General features: G+C 43.9%; 1 protein-coding gene across 7 annotated transcripts in view; it reads left to right on the forward strand.

Annotated features, from left to right (window-relative positions):
- Positions 1-12,050, forward strand: part of Ninl (ninein like) — a 120,047-nt gene that overhangs the window by 67,093 nt on the left and 40,904 nt on the right. For 6 of the 7 annotated variants that reach the window (XM_074074193.1, XM_074074198.1, XM_074074194.1 and 3 more), the window contains 5 exons: positions 1,974-2,073; positions 5,507-5,679; positions 7,478-7,544; positions 10,821-11,011; positions 11,737-11,889. In XM_074074193.1, the coding sequence (XP_073930294.1) occupies positions 1,974-2,073; positions 5,507-5,679; positions 7,478-7,544; positions 10,821-11,011; positions 11,737-11,889 (684 nt within the window). The remainder of the gene's footprint in view (positions 1-1,973; positions 2,074-5,506; positions 5,680-7,477; positions 7,545-10,820; positions 11,012-11,736; positions 11,890-12,050) is intronic. The other variant, XM_074074197.1, reaches the window with a different exon arrangement.

A 12,050-nucleotide genomic window follows, 5' to 3' on the forward strand; every position in this document is an offset into this window, starting at 1 on the left:
TAAGTTCATCATCAATGTATGCAAAAAATGAAGTTTTAAAAGACGTACTTTACTTATTTATTTGTTTTTAAGTGAGTTTAGGGCTAGGTTAGTTTGTCCTCACTAGCCTAACCATATGTACCTTTATCTTATTTAATTTTTGGCAGTGCTGGGAATTGAATCCAAGGCCTTGTGTGTGCTAGTGAGCACTCTACCACTGAGCTACACCCCCAGTCCCAAGATGTATTTTAAATAGTTGGAAAATTATCCCACATGGAAGGCCAGAAATACAAAAAGAGGGCTGGTGGAGTGGCTCAAGTGTTAAGAGTACCTGCCTAGCAAGCATGAAGCCCTGAATTCAAACTCCAATACCACAAAAAAGAAAGAAAGAAAGAATGAAAAACAGTGGTAAATATATGAAAAATCCTAAGTGAACATTAACTATATAAAATAAAAAGTATTCTGGGGGGGTCTAAAATACATGACAATAGGTAGTAAGTGGAGGTGAAGTGTTGCAGAGTCTTTATGTTACCATAGAAGAGGGTAAAGTATTGAGTAATAATAAATGTGAGTAAGTTAGGAGTACATGTGACTTTTAGGATAAACAGTAAGAGAATAGAAATAGACTGCTATAATTTCTAAGTTAATAAAGAGAAAATGAAATCCAAAGAGATGAAAAAACAAGTAGGTTAAACTGAAAGTACAAATAAAATAGTAGATTTAAATCCAAATATATCAGTAATTACACTAAATGTAAGTAGACTAAAACAGTCAGTTAAATGATAATCACATTAGAAAAAAATGCAACTTTATACTGTTCATAAGAGATGATAAAATAAGAAACATAAGGATGTAAATAATTGAAATTAAAAGTTGATGAAGAGATAATCATGTAATTATTAACCAAAAGAAAACTGGGATTGTTTTTTGATATAAGAGAAAATGGACTTTAATGCAACAAGTATTACCAAAGTAAAGAGGTTAGCAAAGGTTCATTTCACCAAGAGGATTTAAACACACATTTTATCACCCAAGATGCTTATTCTTAGGTATACACTGTGGAGAAAACCCAAAGGCCACATGTGCAGCAATGTTCAAAGGAGTTTTGATTTTAGTAGACAAACATTGGAAACAATGGAAAGGCTTGCCAGTAGGACCATGGATTGTATTATAGCACCAGTTTTCACAGCAGAGAAGATGAATTATACCTAGGCATGGCAGTTTATGAGTATTATAAAAGAAATGTCAAAAAAGCAAGATATGAAGTAATATTTACATGTGATTGCATTTAATTCAGTTTAAAATAGAGGCAAAACTAAATCATGTTTTTTAGGAATGCATGCAACAAGATAGAGAAAAGCAAGGAACTTATCACCATAAGTCAGAATGGATGTAGGAGAGTTATTAGGAAGGGATCTGAGGTGATGGGGCCTTCCGAGTGCTAGGGCGGGTGGGGGGGTGTTGTTTCTTGACAGGACAGTGATACCACGGATGCTTATTTTACGTGTATTAATGTTAATGACAGTAGTCTGTATTAATACCATCAGATTCTCTTTTGTACTGTTTGTTCTCTCTGCCAGTTTCTTTCTCCTTCTTTCCTTTTCTTTTTTTTTTTTCTCTCATTTTTAGAGACAGGATCTCATTATATCCCCCAGGCTGGCCTCAAGTTCCTGAGCTCAAAGAATCCTCTTGTGTCAACCTCCTAAGTATAAGCACGCGCCATCATGCATGGCTGTTGTTTTCTAATTGTGTCGTTTGATTTGCTTTTATAAAATTGTTAGCCTTGTTAGGTAATGGCTCACTTTTACCTTCATTATTATATTCTTCCATTGTAAATAATTTTAAGTATATATCTGAAAAGGTGAAATGAACGTTCTCAATCTAAAAGGAAACAATAGAATGTTTCTATTTGAGGAAAAAAAAGTTCAAAGACTATTGTATTAAATATGGATTTGTTGAAAGTAGCATTGTCCTCTTTACTTAAATTCGCACAGGTTAACTTTGAGGCATTTAAGGAAGGTTTTGTGGCTGTTTTATCATCAAATGCTCGTGTTGGCCCTTCAGATGAAGAAGAAAGTAGTTCTTTGGAAACAGGTAAGAGGATTTTCTTCTATTGACTTTAGTTTCATTTTACTACTTACTTGTTGCCTTTTGGAATTTAGCCTAGCCATTCTGAAAACTATATTCTAACCCCACTTTCTGTCACTGCCAAGCTGTGTGGTATTGCCATACCTGTTATTTAGATGAGAAAACTAAGGTCCCAGATGAGAAGGGATTTGTCCACAATCCCATAGTTAGTAAGTGGGGGCTAGGATTTGAGTCCCAGGTTTCCAGCATTAAGCCCTGGGCCCTTGTGCACACCTTTCCCAGAACCCTATTTGTTCCATTGGGTGCCATGGTTGGCCTCCTTCCTACCTTCTTGCCTAGTGTAAAGACCCCTGTCACAGTTCACAGAGCCCTGGAGCTGAGGGGAGACCTGGGGCTATAGTCAGCCCCACCCATACCATTTGCATGACTGTTTCAGAATCTTGCACCTTCCTCTTCATCCAAGAGATGAAGAGGGCCACTTGCCCTTTGACCTACAGAAGTTTGGAACATGATCGGTGATCTCAAAGTGTCTTAAGGAAAGAGAGACCTGGCCCCACTGATGTATCCAGAGAACACACAAATTCCTTTTTGATGCCATGTGGCACTTTTCAGCTTCAAACTCTCCATGTATGGGACATGCTATTAGTTCCCCCACAGAAATGAGCTCATTTAGGACCTGTGCTTTTTCTCACCAATTCTGGTTTTGTTTTTCTTTTCTTTTACCTTGGAATTTGAAAGCTTTCCTTAACTGAATGGTCCTACGCCCTATCCACAATGCTGCCCCTTCATGTTAGTAGGAGGAGCTTATCTTCTTATCCATCTCCAAGTACCTGTCCCCTTTCTGAAGGGTTAACCAGAAAGGGTCACAGGCCACAGCAACTCAGACAGAGTCAGTCAGTCCTGCCTGCACCCTCCAAGGTCGAGTCTGGTTCAGTGTCCTTCCCCCACCCCCAGTCATTCTCATCTTGCTCGTCTCCCTGCCCATGCCACACACCTAATCCCATTCCCCGTGTCTTATCCCTGCTCCTTGCCCTTCTGTCTGAACTGCTGTAGGACTCCGCCTTCAGGCCTGCTTATCTCCAGTCACAACATCTTCATCTTCGTGGTTCCAATCTCTTAGCCAGTCCTTCCTGCTTAACCCCCACTTCCTCCCCACACACAAACACACTGTGATCAGAAAAATGTGCTTTGGATACTCCAGGTCTGAGAGTTTCAGGATGTTCCCATATTCCCTGACTTGTGAAGAGTAGCTCTGCTGCCCTGTCATCTTCCTCCTTTTTGTTAAAGGTCATTATTGAACATACAACTAAAGGAATTTTACTTTTGGGACTTTGTTAACTTTTCCAATAGTAAATATGCACACAGAGAAAGCATACAATTGTGCAGGGCTTTTGCTAGAAGATGTGTCAACCACTGGGGCTTCTGTGAGGTGTGTTGGAACCATTTCCTCAGGTGCCCTTTTAGGGGCACTGGCCGAGGGCAGTAAAAGATCCTGAGCTCTGGTGACTTATGGTGCTTCCCACTCCAGAGGGAGAGACTCTGGATTCTGAGGGGACTGGAAGGCTGCCAAGTCATTGTTGCCATTGCCACTTCTCTGCCATTCTTGTTTCCATGCTGATGAGTCACATGGACAATCTTCTCCAAGTAGTGTTTCTCTCTAATGGAGGGAGGTTTGTCCTTTGGTTCATCCTTCTCTGATGAGAACACTGGGGAGTGTTATGAAAAGAGCAGGTGTATTTCTTGGCAGCTCATTATTCTAAGGGAAGTTCTGGCTAACTAACAACAAGGATGACATAGTAACACAAAAGCATGAAGTCAGCATGGGGCCTGAGCATGGACAAGAGGGGGACATGAGGAGGGGATGGTGGATGGAAGGAAATCCAGCCCAGGAAGCAGAAACACAGGTGGCTGCAGCATTCCCAAATGTGCAGGTACTTGACTGAGCCCCGTGAGAGAGCCACAGGCAGCCAGTGTAGTGGCCAGGGTCTTCTCTGTGGCAGGTCTGGTAGTCTGGAGATTGTGAGCTCTTTTGAGTTTCCTCTACCTGGTTGACCAAGTGTACTATGCTTCCCACTGCTAGCAAGAATGATTTCATGTTCCTGTGCCACTTCAAGGTGTCTCCTTAAGAGACAGGGAAGGGAAGAGGAAGACTTCTCCCCTTGCCTGCAAATGGAATCAGCAGCAGAAGCCTTTATTTATTGGTTTGTTCATTCACCTTTTTGGCAGCTTCTTATTGAGAGCCTTTCTCTGTGGTTGATGTCACCCCATGAACATTGGTACATTTTGTCTTGTTTTCTGTCTCTCACTTTCTGCTCTTCAGTATGTCCTATAAGCTCTGTCCCTTTGAGGAGAATTTCCCCAACCAGGTCTATCAATGTCTGTTGTCTCAGGATGGTTGTTTATCGTGTCCATGAGAAATCACTAACGTGTCCCAGCCATCACCCTATGTGTTTTCAGCTACCTTGAATGCCACACCTGTTACTTCACATTCAGCATGTCCTGAGTGGAACTCAACATCTTCCTCACAAAACCTCATCCCCAATTCCTGTTTCTCTCCCTGTTCTTCTAGTTGGTCAGGCTCCACCCAGCTTCCTCCTCTGATGGACCTAAGGTCAGTACTGTGAACCAGCCCCACAGAGGAAAGAAATGAGGTGGTTCTTTGCCTTAGGGAGCTGCCTTCTGTGGGGTGAGGCCCAAGACATGTTTGCTATGAAGTGCTCTTCAGTTTCCTGGCCAGGACTGGCCTCATTGGGCCCATCCTGTTCTCTCCAGCTGGCCCCATTCTGGTTGCTTCCTCCCCTGAACTCATCTATGGCTGTTGCACCTGTGACCTCCCCATGCTCTCTCCTGCCCTGCCAACATTTGTTCTACTATTTGATAGAATTGTGCAGATGTGCAGAGTAGAGGTGGGAAGTAGGAAGTGGAGGGTATTCTCATAAGTCCAGAAACTAAAATCCATGCCTGTTTCTATCCCAGACCTTAATACCTGCCCACAAGGCTGCAGAAGATCACGCATCTGTTTCTGTGGCCCACATCCACCTCTCCAGCCCTGTCAGTGAGGTCCTAAGGTGAATGGTTGTGGGAAGTAGTCATTAGGTCTCTAGAGCTATGTGTTTTTGGATTATTGAAAGGTTTTCTTACCTTGCATAAAAGCTAGTTTTTGTATTAGTCTTTTATTCCATAAACAAAAGTAAAATATACTTGAAAAAAATGCAGACAGCACAGGAGGTTAGTGGAAAGGCCCCATCTGCTTGCCCTAGCCTTCTTGATTTTACCACAAGCAACAGGGTACACACTATTAACCCTTTCTTTTGTTCTTCCAAACATTTTCTGTGTCCATAACAGTGCAATCTTCAGCTTCTTAGAGAGTGTTCCATATACATTTGGAGGCTCAGAGTCCACTTCATAGGTCCTCCCATATCTCCTGTTCTCTATTTAGCTGCCTCCTGTGCTGTTCCACCAAAGTACGTGAGCGGCTCTAAGTGGTACGGCCGTCGGAGTCAACCCGAGCTGTGGGACTCTGTCACCGAAGCCAAGTGTGGACCAGAACAGCAAGCCAAGGCCAGCCTGAAGAAGCACCTTCGGCGTTCTGCATCTCTGGAAAGTGTGGAGGTGGGTCAGCCATCGCTTCTCACCCTAAGTTTCTCAATATTGGGGAAATAATGTTTCGGTTTGTCACTGTATATGGATCACCAGAGGATGTGGGAGGTCAGCTATATTCCCAAGCATCTTGTGTTCCCAGAAGCCTGGGTTCTCGTTATGAATGGCATTTCATTTAAAATTGTCTTTGGTCTGATGGTCTTTGGGGTAGTCCTAGCCACAAGGCACTTTCTCTCTTTCAGACTTGGGGCAGAGGTAGATTTGTAGATAGATCTTTTGTTTCTCTGCTTCCCCATGCACCACCAGCACCTTCCCCATCATTGCAAGAAGTTAATTTTTATGGCTTTATAAGACTGAAATGTTCATATGTCGAGGATTATAAAAGGAAAAATACCTTTGCTATAGCCTCAAGGTGAGAAATGTGGACTTACCAAGTCCACAGTTCCACCTGCCTCAAACACTTAGAACCTGGAGAATTTGAGTCAGATGCCCCTCTGGAACCTTGAGAATTGGTACTTTCTTTTGTCCACCCTGTGCCATTCACCACAGAGGTCTTAGAGACCAGCTGCCAGAGCTTGGCATGTTTACTATAAAGAAATATATCCATGGGGCAATTCTACAGCTTTCGGGTTAATAATGGGCTCATTAGACCCTCTATTTTAAGGATTCTAAGAAGATTCCTAGTTGTTGTTCTCTGTGATGTCAACTTCCAACAGATAGGACCATAAAAATTTGGAACTTATGTTTAATAAGACCTCTGGGGCCCAAAATGATTAGCTTACATTTTGAGGCAAAGAGGAAGAGTGTTCTCTCAGGAGTCTGCTACATCTGGACAATACCAAGAAATCTAGGACATTTCTTTTTGTTCTCTTTTTAACTTTGGGCTTCAGATGCAGAGGACTGAGTTTGTCTGCTGGGCTTGTAGAGCTCCACCTTCATTGTGCCATTCTGTACCTAGGTCATCTTTCACCCTCAAAATGTGGACACAGGGAAAGCTGCCTTTATGTTTGCCAGCTGAGTTGAATGAATAATGACAATGGGTTGAGTCTTTATCACCGACTTGGATTCTGGCTCTTGAGTGTTAGTGCAAGCTTTAGAAGGGACAGAGTCTTGGTTATTCATTCCAGAATTGGTTACGGGACACACAACACTTGTTCAGAAGCAGACTTTAACTCTGGTCTTCTAACTTGGTCACTGAAACATGAGGTTTTGACTTAAGCTGTGTGTTTCTTGATGGCTCTGCTTATTCTGCTGCAAGCTTGCAAGCTTGCAAAGACCTCTGAGGTGCAGTGTGCATCCTTAAAGCATTTAGAGGGACACAATTCACCTTCTGCTTGCTGAATTGACATGAATGACAAGGGACAAAACAGAGGACCATAATGTCACAAGCCTTGTTTGGAGAATATGTCCTGTGACTGGAATATTGACTGACTCTAGAAAAGTGCTAGCATCTGAAGCCATCCACACTACCTCATACTGCTGGAGGAAACCTGTGTTTCTTCTGTTAGGATGTGAGGGCTTCACTATATTTTCACTGCAAACTGCTGATAGTTTTTGTTCATGTTGAGGAGCCCCAAGTGTGCAGAACGAGGCATGTGCCCATACCTACATCTGAACCATTTGTTTCTGAGAAGCCATTAGTGGTATGCATGCTGCTCAGTGGGGGCCATGCCCTGTGGGGTCTTAGTATAGAGTGCATCCTCCATTGTCCCTCTCCAACCCAAACCATCCTATTTTGTTTGTTCCTCGTGCTCCAACCACCTTGACCCTGTTTGAGGATTCATATCCTTCTCTTCATGTTTTTCCATAGAGCCTCAAGTCAGATGAAGAAGCTGAGAGTGCTAAAGAACCTCAGAATGAATTATTTGAAGCACAAGGTAATGTTGTGGCCTCATGTTTCATGTTCTCCATGTTTGACTAGTAGTTTAATATCTCAGAGTGCTAGGTCGTTGGGCAGGGGACAGCCACAAGAATAATTTCTTGAGAACTGCATGCTGTGGGTGGTGTCCCTGATGGCTGTCTTTCCAGGAATGCTCAAGATGTTGGCATCACAGCCCTGAGGCAATCACCTGGTCATCCGTCTGCCCTGAGGTCCGATCCTGTGGTAGAGGCCACTGGCCAAGATTGCACTGTGGTTCTGCCATGTTTCATGGTCTGCGAGTACCGATATGACTACAGTTGGCAGGTGTGACCTAAAGGTCTCAGGTCAGAGGGCCGTGCTTGGCCTAGTCAAGCTGAGGACTAGTCCTGTATGTCCTTCCTGCTATGCAGGGCCTGGACACAGCTTCCCCCTACTGTGACACAGCCTTGGCATCTACCAGGGACTTGTCTGTTCCCTCAGTAGAGTATAAGACATGATTCTGGTCCTCAAGAGCCTTACATAGCAACCAAAGGCTGGCAACTGAGCAAATCATGGCCCTAGAGCACTGCACAGCTGGAAAAGGGAGGGCTTGGCCATCGGCATTGTTGTGGTGCTATCTATGATCTGAGGCTGGAAATAGAAGCTGAGTGCTCAGGTATAAGCAAGATATGAAGTCCTTTGGACCGTTCCAGGGTGACATATGCAATACATGCTCTTGTGGGTACAGAAACATTTTATTTCTATCCAGGTAAAAATTTCTTCAGGACTTGTTGGTTGAGGGTCTTCTTTTTCATTTATTTATTTATTTGCCTATAGTACTTCTGTGATATAAAAAGGTAAACAAATATTGCTTAAGAATCTTTTCCTTTGGGTAGAGTATAATTCTGGAGATAAGACCAATGCTTTGGCAAACAGTGTAAAGACAGAGATGACATAGAATTAACTGCCAGTGTGTGTGATTTTGCAATAGTGAGAAAAGGTGTTCACCAACCACATGGGCATGAGAGGATTGCATAGCTAGGAGGAACCTATCTAACCCTGACAACAGGCTTAAAGCAGTCTGAGCATCTCCCCTTAGTGCATCTCGAGGCCCAGAGGTAAGGGTCTTGCTGAGTTGGAGAACAAGAGTGGGGTTCATGCCATGCCTTTATGGCTGCAAGGCCCAAATGTTTTATTACACTGCTGCAGAGCTTCTCTGAGAAGGGAACTAGAGTGCTTAGGGAAGGTTTGTAAGTGACACAGTTTAGGATGTACTCCATAATGTCCAGTCCCCTACCGAGACACATGAAGACTGAATCTTAAATCATGTGACGATGTGAAAAATCACTCACATTTCTGGGCTTATAGACTCAGGTGAATCTTGGCTTTGAGTGGACTCTCAGTGTGGCTGGGATTCCTCACAGCATGGTGGCTCAGGACCCCATAAGCAAGGCTAAGGTTGCTTCATGGCATATAGACCTGCCTCAGAGTTACACAGCATCTCCTCTGTTCTGTTGATGGAAGCTGCTACAAACTTCCCGATGGAGGAGAATGGTCACAGACCCCATGTATTGATGAGATGAATGTCAAAGAATTTTAAAGTCATGTTTTTAAACTGTCTCACAGGGAAAGTTGAAAGGAGGAGAATAAGCAGTTTGGAAGAGAGGAAGAGTTAGAACATGAGGGTGTCATGTGCTACAGTAACCAGAAAAACTGGAGGCACCCATAGATGTGTGGGGAGCACATTCAAGAGCCTAAAACCAGACCTGTGAGTCTGGGGGACAGTAGGAGGCTGCCATGAAAGTTATGAGAGGAACCGATGCTTTGGGGTGTAGAGCTGCAGTAACCAGGGAGGAAATGGCTGGAACTGTCTAAACACCTCTTCAGGTTCCTCTGGTTGGGTGAGGAACTGGGAGTTACCTGTTGTGATATGGATGGAGCTGGTGTGTCCTGTTGGAGAAGACATGAGGCTACCTGGGAAGATACTGAGCCAATATCTCTGTCTGCCCATGAGCTGTGGGCAGAATCTGTGGCTCTCAGTACCTTGTACTCAGGAAACCCCTACCTTTGGGAGGAGTGCCCTGCAATCTCCTTTGTCTTGGATCAGGCTGGGCCACAGGCCCTTTTGTTGTGTTTTCCTCTACCCAACCCACAGTGTCATTAGTGAGCATGTGGGCCTGGCTTTCCTTGGGAAACAATGACTTTTGTATTACTATATTGGTTGTAAAAGTAATAAATGCCAGTTGTGGCTCATCTCCATGACAGAGCCAGACCACTGAAAGGGAACTTGCATCACTTGAAGCCTGCATTCATTGAGAGCAGCCTTCTTCTGCATTGGGCTGGGCAGTGTGGGGAAGGTGTGGAGGGGCATGCACAAGGCCCTGGGTTCCATCTCCAGCACTGTAATGATTATTAAATTAAAAAACAAAAATAAAAACCATTTTTTTATTGTCAGTACAAACAGTAGAGCCTTCCTTTATGTGATTTCAGTGATCTAACTTTACTAGTTTCCCTTCAAAAAGAACGTTCCCCACACGGAGCAAGATTTCTCTCCAACATTTTGTTGTGAAAATTTTCAGACATAAAATAGAGTGAGTTGTACTGTGAATGCACCATGTACCCACCACCTAAATCCCTCCTTGGATGCTTCCTTAACTCCTGTGTGTCCATCTGTTCATCCAGTGGTCCGTCTGATTTCAAAGAAATCGCCAGCATTGAGGTACTTCCCCCAAATGCTTCAACTTGGAGCACAGGGTTTAACTGTTGTTAATTCCCACTCCCCTCCCATCCCCAAGCTTTACTGAGGTATGACTGACAGAAAAAAATCACATTTATTTAACTTCTGCAGGGTGATGATTTGATACACATGCACTGTGAAATGATTATTTAACATATCCATTGTCTCACATAGTTGTCTTTGTGTACGTGCTGTGAACATTTGAGATGTGGAACTAGCAAATTTTGAGTAGTCGGTACATGGTTACTAGTGGTAGTCCTCATGCTGTACATTAGGTCTCAGTACTTAATCATATCATAACTAAAGCCTTGTATCCTTAGCCAACATCTCTTTTCCTCCACATATACCCCCCACCCAGCCCCTTGGGAACCTCTATTCTATACTCTGTTACCAAGAATTCCACTTTCCTAGATTCCACATAAAAGTGAGATCATGCAGTCTTTGTCCTGTGTATGGATGATTTAATTTAGCATGTCTATAGGTTCATCTACTTGTCACAAATGACAGAATTTCCTTAAAGCTAAATATTCCATTGTGTATTTATTGAGGTTTTATTATGAATCCTTCTTGTTTCAGGCCAGCTGCAAAACTGGAGTTCTGAGGTCTTTGGGATCCCCCAGAAGGCCTGCAATCCCTCCTTTGACACACCTGAGAGCCAGGTCCGGGTTATCTGGGAAGAGCTGGGGGTTGGTAGCAGTGGTCATTTGAATGAGCAGGAGCTGGCTGTAGTCTGCCAGAGCATTGGGCTCCATGGACTTGAGAAAGAGGTAAGGGGCTCAGGTGGACCACCCCAATGACTTGTTATTTGCAGTTGTCATAGTTTACTTGGGTCTACAAAAATCACTTTACCCTTCAGACACTTATTTAATTCTGTCACTTTCTATGATGGCTGTATGTGCTTCTGCCAAAGGTAAACTCCAGACACCATCTCTGAGTACTCAACGCAGCCTCACAAACTTAATACCTCTCTCAAACCTGCTGGGCCCTTCTAATACCTTCACTCATAATCCTTTCCGTGTCTGAAATAAACACCCTTTCCTCTTTTCTTCATGATGCAATCCCATCACCCAGCCCAAATATGGCATTTTTCAGCCTGCCTGGGTCCCCTAACAGCTGTTGCACCAGGCTCCTGCGTCAGAGGGGGCAGGAGGATAGCTGTGATGATGGGGCAGGTCCCATATTGTCAAAGTTATTTGTAGCCCTATGTGCTTGCTGGACGATTAACCATGGGACCAAGGGCATGCTTCCCGTGTATATCACCTCAGTGTCCTACAAATTCCTGTCCCCACCGGACACCGAATATTTGTGGAATGAGGAAGTTCAGGTGCTGCCTACTCACAGTGAGTTTCCAGACAAAGACAAGAAGCCTTAGGAAAGTGGCCTAGACAATTTTGATTTTGGATAAGGACAAGCAGACTGCCCTTGGGTGCTTAGAGCCCAAGGGAGGGGGAGAGGTACCCTCCAGGCTTGAAAGGTGTTGGCTTTTGCCCAGGAACTTGAAGATCTGTTCAACAAACTGGATCAAGATGGAGATGGAAGAGTGAGTCTTGCAGAATTCCAGCTTGGCCTGTTCAGTCATGAGCCCACTTCACTTCTGGAATCTTCCATTCCTGTCACACCGAGCAGGCCCTGGTCTCATTACCAGGTAAAATAGAACACTTAAATGTCCAGCCCCAGCAGTGCCTGCTATCCCTTCCTAACAACTGAGGTAACTACTCTGCTGGTGCCACTATAGTGAGCCCAAGAGCTGGTCTGGGTGTACACATACCCATGTATATGTGAGGCCACGTGACTTGGGCTCCGGAA

Source organism: Castor canadensis, chromosome 5 (genome assembly GCF_047511655.1).
Source record: "Castor canadensis chromosome 5, mCasCan1.hap1v2, whole genome shotgun sequence".
In the NCBI taxonomy this organism is placed as follows: Eukaryota; Metazoa; Chordata; class Mammalia; order Rodentia; family Castoridae; genus Castor; species Castor canadensis.